Source organism: Plectropomus leopardus, chromosome 2, assembly GCF_008729295.1.
Source record: "Plectropomus leopardus isolate mb chromosome 2, YSFRI_Pleo_2.0, whole genome shotgun sequence".
Classification (NCBI taxonomy): Eukaryota; Metazoa; Chordata; class Actinopteri; order Perciformes; family Serranidae; genus Plectropomus; species Plectropomus leopardus.
Window position 1 is genome coordinate 13,171,308 of NC_056464.1, and position 21,273 is coordinate 13,192,580.

The 21,273-nt window shown below is 39.5% G+C and overlaps 1 protein-coding gene across 2 annotated transcripts in view; it reads left to right on the top strand.

Moving 5' to 3' along the window:
- Positions 1 to 21,273, top strand: part of LOC121954162 (MICOS complex subunit mic25a-like) — a 63,183-nt gene that overhangs the window by 9,878 nt on the left and 32,032 nt on the right. For both annotated transcript variants that reach the window (XM_042501520.1, XM_042501514.1), the window contains exon 5: positions 13,665 to 13,748. In XM_042501520.1, coding sequence (XP_042357454.1) covers positions 13,665 to 13,748 — 84 coding nt within the window. The remainder of the gene's footprint in view (positions 1 to 13,664; positions 13,749 to 21,273) is intronic.

The following is a 21,273-nucleotide window of genomic DNA, read 5'->3' on the forward strand; positions in this document are numbered from 1 at the left end:
AAAGCAGGATGGATGCGTGTTCTGCACAGCAACATGTGCTCCTGGGCAACATGTTCTCCCAGCATTTATTCCTCCTCCTCTCACTCTCATCTTTTTATCTTTCTCTTTTCAACCCCTCAGTCCCCATCCTTAGTGTGTGTGTGTGTGTGTGTGTGTGTGTGAATGATGACTCACAGCGAAGCATTTGACACTGTCCAAAAGAAAGATGATGAAAACCATGGTGAGAAGCTCCGACATTCATTTAAGTCAGACCTGAGATGACAAACACTCAGACCACAGCGGATGATGCCACACATGTTAACAGTATTGGATTGCTGCTGCTGCGCAGAAACACAAGGAAATGACACTTGACAGGGGTTGAAATGTTGTGTTTTACACTGAATATGCAGCCTTTCAGTTACAAGATGTTCTCGCTAACCAGCAGGCCCCCTGCTGTCTCAGGCATCTGTGTATGATCACCACATATAAAGCTCTCCAATAGATCTGTGTACTGTTGTTTCAGCTAATGCTCTTCCGTTTATTGATTTATTCATTCATACGTTTTTTAATTAAGTGTTTCCTTTATCTCCATTCTCTATTAGTACATATAGTGTAGGCACTCCTAGATATTATTTAACCTTCGGTATGTTTAAAGACATCGTCTATGATTTCAAGGCAAATAAAACATTGCTACCAACCATCTCATCCCTCCTCCCTCAGCTAGCCTGTGGTTACATCAATCTGTCAATTCATATCACTTCAGCTGCTTTGAGTGTTTGCTTTCTAGCACCAGATGGACATGTTGGTTTAGCTCTATCCAGCCAATCCTGAAATAATCTCTGGATGGATTTTATTCCCCTTGACCCAAAATGACAACATGTATCTAAAATAAGACCCATGAAACTGTTGTTTTTCAGTCGATGATAGCACATCATTGTTGAGCAGATTATGGAATCAATGCAAATCACACTGTGAATACAGCAGTAAGATGGACACCCTTTAACATCGTGAATCCGTTAACTGTCTATTCATCATCCAGTAATGGTTTGTTTTAAGAAAAAGCAGATACTCAGCAGGCCAGCAAGCACATGGAAGCATTAGGCCAGCGAGCTCAGAGAGAGAGAAACATGGACAGGGATGGGCTATAGGAGCTGAAAGGCGGAGAGAAGAGACTTGGACCGTGGTACAGTAATAGATTCAGATGTCTGACTCCGACAGCCAGCCAGCTAGATAGCTAACGCTGCTTGTTAGTCAAAGACAGAGAGAGGAAGAGAGAATTTATATAAGAATCCAGAGGAGAGGAGAAGCATGGATCAATGAAAAAGGAAAAGAAAGAATTGAAAAACAAGTTGAGATATGGCATATGAGTGAGAGAGGTTTGTGTTGAGACTGAGTGGGGTCTACTCCATAACGATGGCTTTTGGGCCTGCATGTGTGACTTCCTGTGAAGTTGCAAACAGAGATATAAACTCTGAATTTCTTTCCCATGGAAACCGACAATGTAAAATACAACAGCAATTCAGACTCACACATTCACACACGGATAAACCACTTGTTATCAGCAAGTGTAATCACAGACTTGACATCTTTTCTGCATGTTAAAGCAGCTAAGCCCTTTGTGCACGCTCACGCTCACTCACACACATGTGCACACACGTACAGTGCTCCCCCATCGTCTCAAACGACGGTAATTGCTGACGAGCAGAGCGTTCACCGGCTGAGGAGATTTTGATCGGTGCAGAGCAGTAAGGGGAGGGAGTCGGCGCCTAGCACAAATCCTGTCGGTTCAAAGGACAAATGTGTAGGAGTGGAATACCTCTCCCATCAGAGAGCCGTCGTGATGTAATGAGACAGCTGGACAAGACTTATTATCCAAAGTAGAAATAATGCTTCTCAGATGTTTGTTCTTATATGGGGGAATAAGGATTTATGTTGGAACAATTAAATTATGAGTCAAAGGTTTTAGAACTTATGAGATTTCTCATCCTCTAGGCAGTTTGGTAAGTCGCATTTATCACTGTCATAAATAAGACAGTGGACAGTTTTATGACACTGATTTTATGTCTGATGTCGGCGGCACTTTATTTTAGGATTGTAAAAAACATCATTCTATCTGTTTTTAACATGTGGAATCATATCCTATGTTTACCAAGTGACAAAGACTCAGTGTCTGTAAGGAAAGCATGTTTTCAAAATAAACATTTAACTTGTGAATTCTACAACATCTTATTTATGTCACATTTTACTGTTGCCCAGTATTAGTTAGGGTTGTGTATTGTTTAAAAAATACCCCTACCAATAGCAGTAACATGAATGGTCCAGTGTGTAAAATTTAGGGAAAATGTTGTCAGAAATTGAATATAATTTTTATAGCCTGACTCTAAGAATCATGTTTTCATTACCATTGAATGAGCCATTTATATCTTTCTGTAGCCTATGGAGTGGCTCCTCCTCAATGGAGTTCATGTTTCTACAGTAGCCCACAATGGACAAACCAAACACTGGCTCTAGATAGGGCTATTCACATTTTGGCATTTTTGTGTCGACCACCGCAGTTCAACACGCTGGGCACACAGGAGACATTTCAGTTGGTGTGATACCAATATCAAAAGAGAACTTCATTGGATACCTTTTTTACGCTACTTTATTCAGTACCCGCTGTGTCAATAGATGCATTCACAGGATTGGTACAACTCACTTGGCACACTGAACTGCCAGCTCCATCAAATACACCGCACTTGACATCACCACACCACAGGCTGTGTGGTTTGTAGCTGCTGTGGTCGTGAGGCAATCACATGTCACAGTAAATCAAAAAAGCTTTGTGTTGATTGGCTGCACGCAAAACCATATAAATAGTCTTTTTTAAAATCTGGGTACAAAAAGGATTGAAAGCAGTTTGAATTGAGTTTTGTTATTGCTGGGTGCTGCTTAGTTCAGTTGATACCTTGAAGGTTTTGACCAATATCCAGACCTTGTATTAGTGCACGGATGACTCAAACATTTTAATGAGACATTGTGTTTCTGCTTGTTGTATGTAATATGGTATTGCTTCATCTTATGGGTGCAGTAAATCATGTACTGCGTCTTTGTTGTATTTTCTGGTGATAGTAATTATTTACTGAAGCAGTGCATTCACAAATAATCCCTGAATTCTTTCTGAATTCAGGGAGATCCGGTTTTGTTGAAAATGTAAAATAACATTCTTGACCTTTTCCTGTTGTGGGTTAAAATAGCTAGAACTAATCAAAGACCAGTGCAACCAAACAGTGCCTTTCTATTGTCAATACATTTTTTCCAATACCGAGACAGCAATGATGTTTAATTATACTGAAAATCACTATTTTAGGCTAAATTTGAAGAAATTTGAGCAAGTGAATGAGCCACAGTAAGTAAATGAGAAAATAGAAAATGCCTGATGTTGTTTCTCTTTCGTTACTACCCTTGTCTTTCTTATCTTCTCCCATTCCTCCTTCCTTTATTCTCTTATTAACAAAACCTATTCCTCTTACTCATCCAGGATCTCTCTTTCCCTGTCCTCTTTCTACCTCTCTGTCTGTTTCAGTCTCTGTTTCTCTGTCTGTCTGTGTGACAGTCTGTGGTGTGAAAGCAGGCTGATGATGAAGTGCTAATTCATTTAACCTCCCCCGACTATGTGATCAGAACTCACATTTAATGAGCAAGCAGCTAGACTAACCAATTCATGCCTCCGGTACTTCTGCTGTACTGTGTACTGCGCGTATGAGTTCATGTGATTTTTGGTGGGTGCATGCAGGTGTACAAAGCACCCACAGGTGTTAATGTGGTGATTTGTGCATATGTAACTGAACTGCTGTCCTACTCTGATGGAGGCTGTGCATTTTAAGTTTATGTGTTAACCCTCTGACACATGCAGAGACCTGTATGCCTCTTGGTGTAGTGCTGGCAAAAACTTAAAGTCCCTCTCAAGAAACATTTAAAGTATGCAAAAAATACTCAGCTGTGATTAAAATTTTGTTTAACAAGACTTTCCCACATATTAGAAAAGTCTCTAAAAGGGGCTGGATACAGATCAGCTCTCTTGCCCTCATTGAGAAATTCTGGATGTGGCCTCCGCCCCGCCCATCACTGCTGCTTGCGCTACGTTTTAGCTTTTTGCTCTCTCCAGCATTGGCATAGTGCGATTCAGCCAAGCATGTTTGAGCCTCAGTTAGTCCCACACTCAGATGATGAGGCTGTTGTGGACCAAAATCGGTGACTAGCAGATGTACCAAAAGTGTAGTTAGCTTTTTTCATAATTGTGTGTATTTTTGCTTATAGGCAGACTGGCAGTAGCTGACACAACTGTAGTGTTTATGAAACAAACCATAATATCTGCTATGATGGGATATTTGGTAGATAGTGAAAAGAAGCTCCGGGGTCCAGTTTACACCCCAAAACTGCACGCTCTAACATGTTTACTGTCAGACTTGGAAACTCTTGTTCTCTGTATCCACAAGACCATCTTATGGTAGCGGTTTCAGACTTCTTTATCGGTTTGGTGTTGAAGTGTTTTTCCCCACCCATACAAGTTTCCCATATTAGGCAGCAGTGAGTAGACACCTACAGTGCTGTACACCAGAAGACACTGTCAAGAAACTGTAGCATAGATTTGCTGATTCACGGTGCAAATTGAATAAAAATCAATGCTTTTGTGGAGCGTTGATGTAAAAAAGGTATTTTACGTGGATAAGATGTTGTCAGTGTGTGGGTTTACATAGAAATCAGAGGGTACAGGTTTTCTGATGCATTGTTCATCTTCGCTGTGTATTGACATCTATTTTGTGGGTCTTCTTCATCTGTATGTGTTTGAGGGAAGGAAGGCTGTGTTACATTTTGACACTACATGTCAAGACAACAAATCTGCTACTTTAAAAATTAAAGTCAAACCAGTAAAAATCATTTGCTCAGTCTATACTCACTTTGGTTTAGTAGCTGTTTATGTTAATGAAAACTAAGGAACAAATAATGGTAATTATTTAAATGTGGTGGATAAAAATTTGGTGTACATAAATTGAGCGCACAATATGTAAGGAACAGCTTTGTGATTTTGAGTTCCTCAGTCATTTAGTAGACTGTTAAGGAATTGTATTTCCCTGTAGCTAAAGAAGTTAAAAATGTATTCAGTACATTATTAAAGCACCTCATCGTCTTTATTTTGATACAGAAGCATACTAGAGATTATTGAACACGGATCACTTAGTGCGCCTTTGAAGACAAACCACACAAACACTGTTGAGTTTTAGCTAAGCATCAACATCGACCAAACAAGAACAAGACCGGGGGTGAAAGCACTCAGCTGTACCGATTGCATTTATTACTGGCACATATGATGAATCTGCTTACTGTACTTATTCCCATAGAGATACATAGGAAGAGAGCTGTCTGTGAATAAGCTTTGATTTTCTCCTCCCTTTCTGTATTCCACTCTTTCTCTCTAATTAAAAAGCCAAATCAGGAGTTTGACTGCACAAACTGTGTCTGCCAGTGACATTCTCCAGCCTAATCCTCATTTTAGCCTTCTTTCCTCATCTCTCTCTCACTCTCTCTCTCTCTCCACTCCTGACTCCAAGTAGAAAACCACACCAAAATCTTTTTTTCCCCAAACACATAGATTTATTCAAATGTACTATTTGCATAATTCAGTATTTACATAATTGATTTCCAAGAAAGCGTTTCTCGCCATGTGAGGTGGTGTTAGAGACCAAAAGGTCTCATCCTGTCAAATTTCTGTCACTTTTTTATTTTCACTCCCACACTGACACGCACGCACACACACACACACTCTGTTGGCAGATTATTGAGGTTTCAAATCTAAATCAAGCATGAAGCGTTGTCAAGCCGGTGCATCTGGTGACCCTCATGGTACAACCACAGCAAACATGATTCAGCTAAGCGTAGATAATTAAATGTATTGAGATCCATTAAATTGGTGTGTTCAGAAGGGGCACCGTTAATTTTACTATGCTGGTAAATTGTTTGCCCCCTTTCACCTTTAAAATAGTTTTGTAGATGCAGGATCGTTTTAGTTCTGGTGGTGTGTATTGAACATGCAGCTCAATCTTAGCTGCCTTTTGTTGTCATTAAATAATACAATTTATCCAAAGGTTGTTTTTTGACTTATTTGGAGAGGGGAAGCTGGGTCTATCTCTACTGATGAGCATGATTCATGCTCTGTGGTTGTACACCTAAAAATATTTTAGATCAGGGTGAAACTGATATGCTTGATACTCCATCAGAGGAACATTGTTCAGCTATGTCAGAAATTCAGAGTTGTTAAAATCTGTTTTGGTATGGCCACACTGAGGTGTAGTGAAAACCTGGCCAACATCGAGAGGAGGGATAGGACATGTTTTTTAAAATATAATGACAATGTCGCACATTTTCAGACATTCTCTAATGGGAGGAATTCATTGTATTGCACTTGGACGTTCACATTAAAGTGACAGTGGTTAATACAGAGTTCTCATGGTCATGAAATTCCTGGAAAAAGTTATGATATTTAAAAAAAAATATATATATATTTTCCAGGCCTGAAAATGGTTTAGAATTAACTGAATATTTTTGAAACGTTTTTAATATGCATGATTTCAGCCACTGTTTAAAATATGTTAATAAAAATCCTCAAACATGGCTAACGTTACTTGAAATACAGCCCTTGTATTGCTAATTTAAAATCTAGTAATGCACTGTACGTGACCATCAAAACATCACTAATAACACGTAATACACTTGGACACAAGCAGCGGGGGGAAGAAAGCAGTTCTTTATTGTGCGTATTTCACTGGCATTGTAGAATGAGAGATGTTGAGAGAACAAGTGTTGGTGCTATGGTTACCTGGAGTTTAACTCTTTAAAACCTGGAGCAACATCACTTTTCTCATGCTGCTTTCAGACGCCTTTCACAAGTATTTAAACTTTTGAACCCTGAGCAAATTGGTGTTATTTCTTTCAAAAATATAGGGAAAAAGGCCATAAGCAACTTTGTAAAAAAATCCACAAACTGCAAGATATTAGTGGATTTAGGAAAAAAATATTTTTTTACAAGCAGGGTTAAATGTCTAGGGAAAAAAAGAATAAAGCTAGGGCTATGTTACCGAATTTAATTTTTAAGCACTGTTTTTTATGTTCCTTTTGTGGGTTTTTTCTTTTTTTTTTTAACTAAGTTTCAGCCAACTTTCTTGTACTTTTTACTAATTTATTGCTATTTTTTGTGTTATTTCTTCTTTCCTCGCCCATGGCTTTCCTCCTATGTTTTTGAACAAAATCAAAGGCAGTTTGCTCTTTTTTTAAAGTGTTAACATACCCACGCCAAATTCATGTGTGATTTTTACCTGCAAGCCAGTTAGTCTGCGGTGTTATTTATGTTTACTGAGGCATCACAATTAACTTGATTAATATGCATTAATGCTAGATGTATGAGCTTTATCTTGGTCTAAATCTTGGAGAAAATACGAACCATCATCAGATACTTTAGTGGTCGGGTTTTTGCTTGCTCAGTTGAACAGGACTCTTAATGTGCAGACTGAGTCTGCTGACTGCTGGTCACCAGGGAGCTCAGAGCCGCAAAATAAAAACAATGAGTGGATGTTCCCGAAATGCCATTGTCCGTTATGGCCCGCACCAAACTGCTAGGGTGTGTGTTTGTCTGCATCAGTATCACAACAAGCTCCTTCACCTCCCTTCTAAAGTCTATCATCTATGGAAATGGGACCTCCACACTCCTGTGAGCACTCAGTGGGGGTCCGCAAATACACAAACACACAGTCACACTCAGACACATATTCAGTTTAGGGCCTGCCACCAAAGAGCAGGGAGGTTAAACAGATGGCAGCGGTTGTATCCGTTACACAGATTACCCAACACACACACACACACACACACACACACACACACACACACACACACACACACACACACACACACACACACACACACACTGCAACAACCGGCTTTGTGAGTTCACCTCATTTAACTGAATGGTGTTTTTATGAGGCATGGCAACATTAGAGCCACCCACCGCTCTAATCTATGCCTTTCTGTTCTCTTTCTAATGCTGCACTGGGAGCACTTGGTTTGAGTGGGCAAGGCTAAACACGCCCAAATATGGTGTCCTGTTTGTCTTTAATATATACGTGTGTTTGATTTGGCAATGGAAATAGAAATGTTGTAACATATAGTAGCCCAGCATATGCTGTCACACTCTGTAATATCTTATGGCTTCATTCAAGGCTCATCAATACCCAGCTCTGTAAATTATCATAAAAACAGATAGTAAGCTGCTAGTTTACAGTTACTGGCAAAGTCCCATTAAGAGGTATTGTAAAATAGGCAATAAACCCCCATCTGCATGAAAACATTGTATTTTTAAAATAATGTGCACACTCACTATGCTTACTTATTACTGATTTCAAACATTTAGTTTTCATTGTGTTGGAAGCATAACTTTCACTTCACTACCATTTGATGTCACGCACCAACTGTTTTAATACCTTAACTTTATATTCTTATACTATCATGTAATTGCTAAGTGACCAACACTGATTATATTGGTTGGTTTGAAGGCTGTAGGAACACTGAAATGTTGGCTATGTTTATTTTCATCGTATCTATAAACAGGGTTACCAAAGGTCCTTGAAATCGTTGAAAATGTGTGAATTTGAACAAAAACCTCAAAAAAGTTTTTGAAAGTAGTTCTTTTGATATGTATATATACATTAGTTGTTAGTGAATTGGCTCCTTTTGCAGTTATATAAAAATAAATTCTGTCAGTGTTGTAGCAGTAATCAATCAGTCTCGAATAGGGATGCAAGATATTGGGTTTTTTAAGATTATGCCGATTCACTTACACCTCATTTGGCCGAAAACCAAAATCAATGTATGCACTATTTTCCTTACCTAATTTTAGTAAATATCAAGTCTCTGCATACTGTTATGATGGAAACTTAAAATACAATGCTTCAAATGTATGTAACAGTAGTAGTAGTATCAGTTTGTGATTCAGCAGAAATCAGCATGTTTGCAAATTCCGATATTTCATTTTAAAGCTATAAAAAACTATACTATCTGCTGATACCATCGACATGCTGATATTATCATTTATCCCTAGACCTGGAAAATCCTTTAAAGGCCTTGTAACTGATGTTCATGAAGGTGTGGGAACATTGTATTAACTTTCTATTACATGAATTTACTGTCCCTTAAGTCAGGAAATAATGGATTTAAAACCTGTGAAGCAGTGAAGTGAAACAAGACAGATGGGTGGACAGGGCAGGGGGTGTGAATGTAAGGCTGACATGCAGAGAGGATCACATGCCAGACCCACAACATTTTGAGTGTGTGGAAAACGGTTCAGCTGCCTGTGCCACCAGGATCACCAGTAGAAGATTAACCAGGAGAATTTCATATGTTGTTTCATTACCTTGGCAAATCAGTGGTAAGATACTTGGTCACAGAATGCGTGTTGGGACACATTGGATGCATTATGAGATCATTGGAGGCCAAAATTACATCTCTTACAGCATCAGACATCTGGCAAATTAGGTTTTACAACTCACAAGTAGTCCTCAGCCTAAACTGTGCAACTTATACATAATGGTGTTGATTACTCTTTGACTGGCTGCTTTAACTTTCCTGTTCTCTCTATCACATAGACTATTCGCCCTACTGTTATCTCTTCTTCTCTGCATGTTCTCTCATTATCTGCCTCATTTTCATCTGTTTCTTTATTCATCTTTTTGTCACCTCCTTTTTGTTTTCCCTGTTATACCTGTCTTCCATCCTTCTCCTCTTTGTCTTTAATGCCATCTCTTCCGACCCTGTGCTTTTCTTACACCCTCTGCAGTACCGTCTCACTAACCCCTGCTTTTTCTCCCCCTCCTAGCCGGCAGATTTGGATGCCTGGGTAAGCAACACTACCATTGCTGGTGCCTCCCTTTTTTAAAACTCAGTTTTCTTCCTCTCTCTTTCTCTCTTTCACTCTCTCCTCTCTATTCAAATGTCATGTTTTCATTGTGCATTAAAGCGAGGCTGTGAGTGCGCTGCCGCCACCATTCCACACAACAACACTTTGGGAGGTATTCAGCTAGAAAATTACACATCATCTGTGCTGCTAGCAGAGGTGATTTTACACACAGACACACATACACACACAGCCCTTAAGCATCAAACAGCCGCCGCAGAAAGAAAAAAGTGCAGTGAGCACAGTATAGGGATTTGCAGATGTGCTCTTTGGGGATGCATGTGCCTGTTAAGTTAGGATAAGATTAGATTGGATTACAATAAATGTAATGTCAGTCTGTGTGTAAGTGTGCGTGAGTGTGTGTCTACACGCCTGTATTCACCATGCCAGCAAAGAGCACAGAAGATGAGTAGATCATCCAGGGCAAGATGGTGTTGCTCCATCTGATCTTTATCACACTCACTAATGCACAACTCGGGTACAGCAATCTGTCACCATTACACCATGGCATAACACAGTGTGTGTGTGTGTGTGTGTGTGTGTGTGTGTGTGTGTGTGTGTGTGCATGTGTGTGTGTAAAAAAAAACACACTGTCTATCTCAGTGTTATAAATCTATGCCCTATTGCTGCCTTTTTCTGCCTCACTCTCAGCCTTCTATATTGTGTTCATGCACCATATCATGTTCACACTGCTGTAGCACTGCTTCACTCATTACCCTTTTTGGTTAGAAACAATGTGTGTTTATGAGAGCCCTAGCACTGATTGATAACCATTTTAATATGCAGGCACACTAAACCTCTACAGATCAAATGTGTGAATTCTGGAGAAAATTCAACCATCCTGTGTGCACCATGTGCATGTTGCCTATGCTTTTATGCATTTTAGCCGTAATATGCAATTCAGATTGCACAGCTGTTGAGGTTCTCCTTTGATCTGTCTGCATACTCTCCGCAGCATGACCAAACTTCTGACAGATGCATGTAAACACTGAAATCCTAAATCAAGCCGCAAGGTTTTTAGTGTATCAGTTCAGTTCAAGCTGCTGCCATTCAATTCAGTTTGAGTTAGTTAATTTCGGTACAGTCTGTGGTATGTTTTCTGAAAATAGACTTGGTGTCATGTTTTCATGTGAAGATATCTTATCTGCACTGGTAATGTCACTGAAGGTCGCAAGTCCCTTTTGATCTTAAGGAATGTAAGAAAATGTTTCATAAAAATATACAGTAGGCCTATCATTTCATTTGTTTCTGTGAAAAAAAATGAAATAGTTATTAATAGTTATTACTTTTTTAAGCTGAGATTATTATTCAAGATATAAACTAAAAGAAATCTCATAGAATAAGGGCCCAGTGAAGATCTGAACACAAGTTATGCTTACAGAGCCTTCACTCTCTGCTCAACAGCCTCTTCCTGCATTAGAGAAGTACGCTAAAACAACTAAAGACATAATTTAACAATGGCCATGTTTCGGGGAAAAGGAAACACTTAATTTGACGAAACAGAAGCATATTAAGTATGTATGATTATTCCTCATTTCTGATGCAATATTCACAGGAAATAATTTGCTCAAAATTAATCTAATTGCTTGTTTTACACAAACTTTCAGATAAACTACAGTTATTTGGTTCACTGTTTGGGTTAATTTTAAAGTTTATCAGTTCTTCTGTACTGTTATTGTTAGGGTATTTTATGTTATCTTTAAAATATGTCACTGAGTCAGAGGTCATCAGTTTTCTCAGTAATTGAAAAGGGGTCCCTTAATAAAAAAGGTTGGAAAGCGGTGCATAGTGCCAAATTCATCAGTCTTTAAAAATGTGTGATCATCGCTTTTATCTTCCAAGAGAAAACCTTTTTTGTATTATTATGATTGAATAATCTAAAATGAGATGGATGATGGATTAGTAATGCGTAGTGAGTGAAAACATTGAGCTGATGGCACAGTGAAGGATCACAGCACAGTAGTATGTTTGTCAGTCACCCACACAGCTGTCTTGACAATGCTTGCTAACATCTGAAATTTTGAAACCTGCACATCTCTTTTGACTATCCCTCTCTCTTATTTTCATTTTGCAGCGCTGCAGTGCCGCCTCATTACTGTTTTTCTGTCTCTGTTTATTGCGTTATTTTGATGAATATTTATCATAAAGGAATCCCTTTTTATGTCAGTTATGGGATTGTGTAATAATATTGACACACTGTGAAGCCTCATGCCGTTAAAACAAGCTGTCTCCATCACGTAACTCGTGTAACACAAGAATCTTTTCTAAAAAGAATGAATGTTATTTCAAATCTCGATTGCATGTACAACTCTGAAGCTGAACTAGCAACTTGTTTTCACAGTGTATCTTTTTGACATCGGCCTCCTATCTTCCGCTGCTTGCATGCTGCTACGCCATGGCCCAAACCTACAGCCAATCTGCCATCTTGCTACTTGTCAAAGCTTGGCCTTTCACCTCATTCTAACGCCAACATCGCCATGTCAGGCCCTGCCGCCGCTGTGCCAGTCACATGCCACCTGAGTAGTTTTGTAAGTTCTGTTACATTAGACGGATCTGCTATAACATATCCATTCTTTTGTGCTTTACTTTGCCATGTAGATGTGACGTACTTTTCATAATAGAGATTTCCATGAAGCATTATAGAATTGTAAAACATCCAAAAGTGTATGTATGAGATAGAAAAGTTCGACATAGACGAATGATCAATTGAAAAATGTGAACCTGAAATTTGATGCAATAACCACATACTTAGGGGTATACTTATGGTCCCCCTAAAATGTCTGTGTTGTTAATCTGTTTTAAGACGTACATAGGTGGAAGTGCATCTGCTGATATAGTATATATATAAACCCTAACTATATAGTATATAGTTACTTTTTACTGGAATGTGAAGCAGAGTTGATGATACTGTGAATTATATCTTATATCATAGGTGAGTTGTGTATTCAATCAATTCATTAGCTAACAGTATTCTAGTCTTGTCTTCTGAGTCTGGTTGGCAGTGAAAGCAACAGGTTGCTTAGTTTCTTCTCCCCTCAGCCAGAGACGAAACAACCATTTAGTTGTCAACTATTAAATTAATCGCCAGCTAATTTGATTAGCATTTAATCATTTTAGGGTTTTTTTTTTTTTTTTGGAAAAAAAATTCTCTAATTCCAGCATCTTAAATCTCTGGATTGTAGACAAAACCACTTGAGGATGTCAACTTGTGCTTGGGAAACACTGATCGACCATTTTCACTATTTCTGACCTTTTATAGACCAAACCGCTAATCATCGAGGAAAAAAACGACAGATTAATTGTCAATGAAAATAGTTGTTAGGTGCAGCCCTAAACTCAGGTATACGGCTACAGTGGCTAGTGCCCATGTTTTCAACATGCTTATGAGCAAACATGTTAATGGAATTTTTAGGCCATTACTTTGACTAACATAACCCACTTTGTAACAATGTCAACTTAAAAATTGCCAAGTGAAACTTTTTAATTAGTGCCTGGATTGATTCTCCTCCTTATTTGCAAGGCAGTCAGAATTGAGTATTTACACAAGCCTACACAGGTTGTAGTTAATTCTTATGTGTCAATATAAAGAACCACTGCAACAGCCATTCTTCATATTCTGCCTATCTAAAAGACAACTTTTTTTATTTGTTTGTTTATGATTTTTCTATATTGTCTTTTTTTCTCCTTCTCCCTCCCTTTTTCTCAGGCCAGACAACTGCAGAATAAAGAGAAGGAACTAGCCAGCATATCCAGCTTCTACAAAGAGCAACTAGAAATACTGGAAAAAAAGGTAAGGACCATTTTCTTTCTAATAAAGATGTATGACATTAAAAGGACATAGCCAGATCCCATCGGATTAATAAACACATTTCCTCACGTGTCCATTAGTTGCATTGCATTAACTGATGATGTTTGATCAAAATCTTTTTTTCCTTCGGTGGTTTTTTGGTGAGAGTTTAGAGAGGGAGATTCTAGCACTTTCAGCACTTATTTTGACATTTATAACAGGAGACCTCACTAACGAGATAAAAAAAATATCCCGTAGGCTTTTACTGAAAAGAAATCTTCTCACATCAGGAATATCAAAACAAGTCTTAAAGTGACATATTACTCACTCTCCTTAGAGAGTAAAATCTTGCTGAGACACAAGACACTCTTCCCTGCCTTGGAAATGTCAAGCCCACATACCAATGTCAAAATGTAAATGTAAATGAATTGAAAGTTTGAGCAGACAGATGAGAGTCACGACTCACTGTTGATGGACCAGCACTCAGGAGAGGTTTCACAGCGTTTTCTCTCTCGGAGCGCTTCAGTTGTCTAATCAAATGTACTGTGCTTTTCTCATCACTATGTCCTTTTGCCAGCAACCCTGTGGTCTTTTCAAAAATGGAAAAAAAATAAAAGTGGTTTGTTTGGTGCTTTTAAGAAATTATGACCCGTGTTCCCGCCATTTAAGCACTAATGTGTATTTGATATTTTGCACCCTGAAAAAGCCACAAGCACAGTGGTTTGATAAATGTTGCCTACATAGAGAGTAAACTTTGATAAAAGAATCTGTGAGAAGCAAGGTTGGTAGTGCCTGGTGTATGATTTTAGGGCAGGAAAAAGATGGCTTTATGCTTTTAGGGATGGACAGAGGCTAGAGGAAAGGACAAGAGGCATGAGAGTAAAATTACAGAGTGCAAGTGAAGTAAAGAAACGAAGGTGACTATGAGAAAAACACAAGATGAGACTGAGAGGCAGACTGTAGAATTATGAACAAACTGGCATACAAGCACCTCACAGCTGGATGCCTCCACGTAGTCACGTTGCACTTACAGTTTACATCCATGTCTGTGAAATGATGGATGCTTAAGCACTTTCCTTAATCAATTATTGATAAAATTAATCAACTAATTAATTAATTAGCTTATTTCAAACAATACCAAATGTGTTTTTTCCTCAATCAGAGCTTACAGCAACACATTGATATACTTAAACAACACTGCATAGCCTATCAATTGATCCATTAAATTTCACGTTTGATTAATTTTTCACGACTGAATAATCGATTATCAATTAATTGTTATTATCCCTAGTTATGACGTTGAGTAATGGCCAGAAAAGTGTTTTTGCTGAAGATTACGATGTTACACTGAAGATGACCTTTGACCTTTTTGGATATAGATTGTCATAAACTCATCATTTTATCATAATAGACATGTGTGGGGAAATTTTGTCAAAATGACATATGAATTCTTGAGTTACTGGCAAAAGCATGTTTTTGTGAGGTAACAGTGACCTTCCACCAAATTCTAACCAGTTCATTCTTGAGCCTAAGTGGGCGTTGTGCCAAATTTGCAGAATCTCCCTCAAGGTGTTTCTGAGAATGAGATCGCTTCAAGGTCACAGTAACCTTTTGACCTTTGATCGCCAAATTCTTATCAGTTCATTGCTGAGTCCAAGTGAACATTTATGCCAAATTTTGAGAAATTATCTCAAGGTTTTTTTAAGTCATTGCGTTCACGAGAATGGGATGTACAGGTGTACAGACGGTGCGGAGGCACAAAAATGTGACACACTGAAAACAGCAAAACATTAAGTCAATGAAAGGTGAATATTTACAGGTAGAGACACATACACACTCACACCCTTCCCTCCCATGGCCCGTCTCTTGTTTGTCCTCTCACACCAACAACTCCACCTCCAGTATTCTCTAGACTCTCTTTGGGACTTGACTCCCCCTCCACCCCTCTCCCTGCCCCTCCCTCCGTCCTACAGGGCCCATCAGGCAGACGGGGGACCTTATCTAGTCCCTGGCACTCGCCTCCTTTAGGCCTCTGAGAAAACCTTTTACATATCCAAGTTAAATGGAAGGGTCCCTGCACACCGTGCGGCAAGCAGCACACACTGCAATGCTTGACGTAAGAGACTGATTGGCAGAAGAGTGGAGGATGCTCTATCTTTCTCCGCTCGCCAGCGCAGTCACTTTTTCTATCGCTTTTTTCACCCCTCACTTGCTTGCCGCTGACCTGCATGCGGATGAGGGAGTGAGAAAGAGGGGGACTGAGAGCAAGAGATAAAGAGGCTATATGGACTGTGCATTAAACAGTCTATCCTGAGCCAGTGCCCTGAGCTGGCGTCCATCTCCCTCCTTCTCTTCCTTCATTTTCCAATCTAGCACCCCATTCATCCAGGCCTCCTTTCATGCTCCCTTTCCTTTTACCCTGCCTATTTTTCTTTCCATTCACACTCTCATACCTTTGGCAAATACCAGTTGGGCTGAAATAAATGGCCACTTAAAAGTTGAATTGTGACTGTCACAGGTCATATACATAAATGCAAAACACAATTTGAAACAGCAATATGTCTCACTTTTCACATAAATTATAATCCATGTGAAGACCGCTTTACATCGCTCTGTCAGGGCCTCCCTCACATCAGTATTTGATCCTGTTAATGCAAGGCACAGTTGTAGAGGTGTTCAATGCCATCGTCTACGTGTGAGTATCGGTCTCAGAGGAATAATCTCAGAGGACTGTTAAGTTTCCTGTACAAAAAACACACACATGCAGGCGCTCATGTTCATGTGTTGGTGATCTGAGGCAGAGATTTAAGCTATAAGAGCAGCTGGATAAGAAGGAGAATCTACTGGTAATTGGTGTGTGATCTTCCCCTGAATCAACATTTTACTCTGGCTCAACAGCAGCCCCTTCTAACAGGCTAATAACTGCACATGTACGTGTGTGTTGTTGATTACCAGTATGAAAACACACTCTGGTGTCCAGTTTGCCTGAGAGATAAAAGATGATAACAGACTATTGTGTTTGTCTAAAGGCTGTGGATGCTGTTAGTCCACCACTGATACAAATGAGAAGACAGCCTGTGTGCGTGTGTGTGTGCGTGTGTGTTTATTGTGACAGGCATGTGTGTATGCTGTCACCTCAGAAGTAATTGTGATAGAGTGGCCAATCCACTGCACAACTTCGCATTTCCCCTCTTCCACACATTTAAAGACATCCCAAAACTGACCCCCTTCTTCAAGCATACCAGTACATCCTCCACTTCTTCTCTCTCCCAATCCTCTCCTCTCTCTCGTTTATTTGTGGATGCCTCCCTAATCTCTTCCCAGTGTACAGGTGGAGTATATCTGTCTCCCTGTGGCAACATACCCTGTGACTCTGTAAACAAGTCTCAGTTTAAAATTCACCTCTTTTAATCCCCCCCCCCCCCCCCCCACCCCTGTCGACTGCTGCCTCCGAAATAAAAAAGAAAAAAAATTAATCCGCCTTCGTCCAAGCGTGGAGCGTGAAACAACCCCTCCCTCAAAATCCTGACATCAGCCCATCTCAATCCACAGCTGCTGGAGGGTGTTCAGACGAGTGTGCATGCAAGGATCATCTGAACACAAGCATTCACATACAAACACAGATTTAGTCACACACCTGCATGTATGCAAGCTTACACACACACACACGTAGCACACATGCAGCAACACTAATCCCCTCCATGAGTCTTTCCAACACCCCCAAAACCTTGCTTTCCCCCCATTGAGGGTTATCATCCCCCCTTTCTGTCTCTCCACATTGGGCTTTTGTCCCCATGGGTGCAAATGACTGGGAAGAGCTCAGAGTGTGTGTGCCAGTGATAGTGCTGCCACTTCTCCGCTGTCATGAGAGCTGAGCTGGGGCTGTTGCTCTGGGTCTGTTCTGTCAACAGACACACACACACACACACAAACATGTTCAAACACACAAAAATGGCACACAGCCTTGAGGTCCCCCAACATTTCGACTGGATAAGCTGTACCTGTCAGTCCAAACACAACAGTCACACTTATTGTGTCCTCAATTTCGCCATGTTTCCCAGCTCTAGTTGTATCAGTAACTTCTGATGCAGCATCCCTCCCATAACCATCAAACTATTTATATACTGTATACTATCTATAAATCTTAATTTTTCAATAACTGTCTTTGAAAAAAAAATTTTGTCAAGTACCTCTTGAACAGCTCAAAACATTTTTAGAAGAAAAAACGGAGATACAAAGGCACAATGAAATGAGGTAAATCCCATTTAAACATTCTTTGTAATACTAACGGTATGTTCTTATTTTGGTTTCACTTTCTCTTTCACTTCTTCCTGTTTTCAGCTGTATTGTTGCGTGAATAGTGCATTCATTTTCTTGATATTTGTCTGTCATTCAATTTTGAAATTGTCTTCTCGGTCATGATGATGAAACATGGAAGTAATTGTTGTTATAATTATTTGCGGATTTATGTATGACTGATGAATTAAAAAAATGTTGTTTTTTTATGAAAAAATACCCTAAAGTACCCTTAGGGGTAGACGTACCCTCATTTGAGAAACGCTGCTCTAGCTAACTCAAAACTACAAAGGGGGGGAGCAAGAAATGGAAAAAAGGAAAAGATCCCTCTCTGGCTTTGCACCATGCTAACATGGCAAAATGTGTTTATTCCAAATGGGGGGCATTATATCAATTACTGCCTGACCCCACCTGGTGCTCAAGATAGAGCCTTTTTAGGATGCACCAATCATCAGTGAGAAGTTCACTTTACCTTTAAACTGTCTGCTAGCTCCTTGTCTTCCTGGTGCCCTACTCTCTATGTCCTGCATAATCCGAGGCACCCATGGGTTTAAGCCCCTGTGGGGCCTCCTTTTTTTATCTAGGCTCCAACACTGAATGTCCCACAAGGCAACTACAGACTTTCAAGTTTAAGCTCAGCTTTCCTCAGTTGAGTGTACCCACTGAGCCCTTGACCTGAGGTTAAAGGCTAAGACGCTAACATGTGGCTAACTTCTTACCACATATTCCCAGGGAGCCAGACAAAGTATTAGCTATCTCTTCTTTAACAAGAAGTGAGACTTACTGTCTCTTTAATGTCCACGAATCCAGGGCTTGGCTTCCAGAACTTTCAAATTAAGGTAATGTTTAGTGCTTAGTAGATTATTGAACCACATGAGCAGGCATTCTGAAGTCTGGAACTGTCATTCATTTCAAAGGTACACGATGCTGGGATGACGTATGCTTCTCGTCTTTGTAGCTGCAGTTGAGGTGAGGCATCTGCAGTATTTAAACCTTGTGTGTATATTAGCAAAGGGGAGACTTAGCAGCGAGAGTATAATCCTGTCCTGGAAAATCCAATATAACACCGGAAAACATAACTGGCAGGGATAAAGTCTTATACCTAGGGATGTTTAGTGTCCCCACATTGTGAATTACAGTGACAGCAAAAACGGGTGTTTTGTGTTTTGCTTTTAGCCACTTTCCAAGCCATTCAGAACTTGTAGGCAGAGTTAAGCAAAGGGATGTTTTTTTTCCTGTTCCAAAGCCATCAAAAAAAACCTATGAACATGGCACAATATCTTGATGATCTCATCAAAGTTATATATGTTTTCATAAATCAACTTATAGAAATAACTCAGGATTTGGCATATTTCTGCAATCAACTGCAGCAGTTTCCATGATGACTGAAATTGAAATTTACTGGGTGGATACTTAAACATTACTGATAGAGTTTGGGGAAAAACAACTTCTACTCCTACATACAAGACTTACGACTTATATTTTACTGTCTTCTCTTTAAAGAACGTAGGAAGGAAAGAAAAGGATTGAGGGGCAGATTATTGCATTGTAGTGAATAGTAGCAGATAGGATTAAGGAAAAAGATGGCTATGACATTACTTGAGTCGTTTCCAACACCAGACTTTCAAATCAGGAGAAGCATGTCTGCAGATCAGCGTGAAATAATGAGATATGAAAATGACTAGGGGGCACTGGAGGAGTAGAGGGCTAGGGATTGTGGAGGAGGTTTGTGTTTGATCCCATCTCCTTCCCTGCTCAGTCACTTCAATTATCTTCCTCTCCTATCACCCCATCTATTGGGAATATAGGGAATGATTAAGTAAAAGCGTGAGCACTGCGGTTATTGGTTTAAAATGGTGATTACTGCCAGGGTGGCGAGAAAGATTTGCTTTGTGTTGGGGGCATTCCAGGCAAACTGTATTTCATGTGATTTGACACAAAGCCTGTAACATGGTCATTCATCTTATGGGGCTGATGATTTGAAACCTTTTCTCAACACCGGGGCTGGAAATACTGCACACTTTAACATTTTCTTAAACTACTTATGCTTGTGACATCTTTCTAGTCAGCGCAGCTCATAACCACAATTCCGTGTAGTTAACACTGTGACCACTGATTACTCCAGTAGAGGTGTGCTGTATATGACCTTGCCCTCTAGGTACGGACTCCACCTGTGTAGGAATTGCTGTTCAAATGCCACTGTTTCTTACATGAAATAAAGCATTATGAAGTACCAACAGGCAATCAGCATTCAGATTTGTAAGCAGCGCTGTAAAATTCAAAGGTCTCTAATTTAACAAATGTGACATTTAAGATGGTGTTTTATGCATTTTGCCTATCATCATTGGCCTATTACAGCTTGAACTGAAGCCAAGAAATAACAAATTAAATACTTCTCACTATGGTAATGTTATGCAGATAATCCATGTTTTTAAAGAGCTATTATGCCCATTTTCAGGTTCATACTTTTGGGTTTCTGCTAGAACATGTTTAGTGGTCATAAAACGCAGAAGACCTCATACTGTCTGTGATGGAACTGTATTCACCCTCTGTCTGAAGTGCTCAGTTTTAGCACCTGCCCCCTCCCGCAAAAAGCCTAGTCTGCTCTGATTGGTCAGCTTTTTCAGTTTTTCTGTATAAATTGATGTGAAAAACTCCTGTACTCTTGTTCAATCTTCATTTTGACGAATAATAAATAAACTTAATGAGACACAGTTGATCTTAGATGAACATACAAATTTAACGACAACACAAATCAGATTTGAGAAGCTCTTGGTACAGCATGTACATGGACAAAGACATACCAAACACTTTAATAAATGGAACAATGATTCACACTCGTTAAGTGTATTTCACATAACTTAGAGATGCGTCAAAATTGGATTCTAAACATCATCAAAGTCTTGATCTTACAGTATCTTAACCTTCAAACACTCTGGAGCCTTCTCATATGTATACATGCAAACAGTGAAGGACTCTGATGCTAAAAATGTCTAAACCATGACCATGGATGAATCATACATACATTTCCAATACTTAAATAATTTTCGATGACACTGGTGTCTCTGATCCGTCATTGCAGCCAAAGGAAAAAACTGAGAATAGAGGCACTTTCTCCTGTGAAAAATCACCAGTAAAAGCTTCTTAACACAACGTGACACGTTCCAGCAGGAATATGTTTCAGAATTGGGAAGAAATTAACAACATTGGCAGCAAAGATCTCATATTTGGC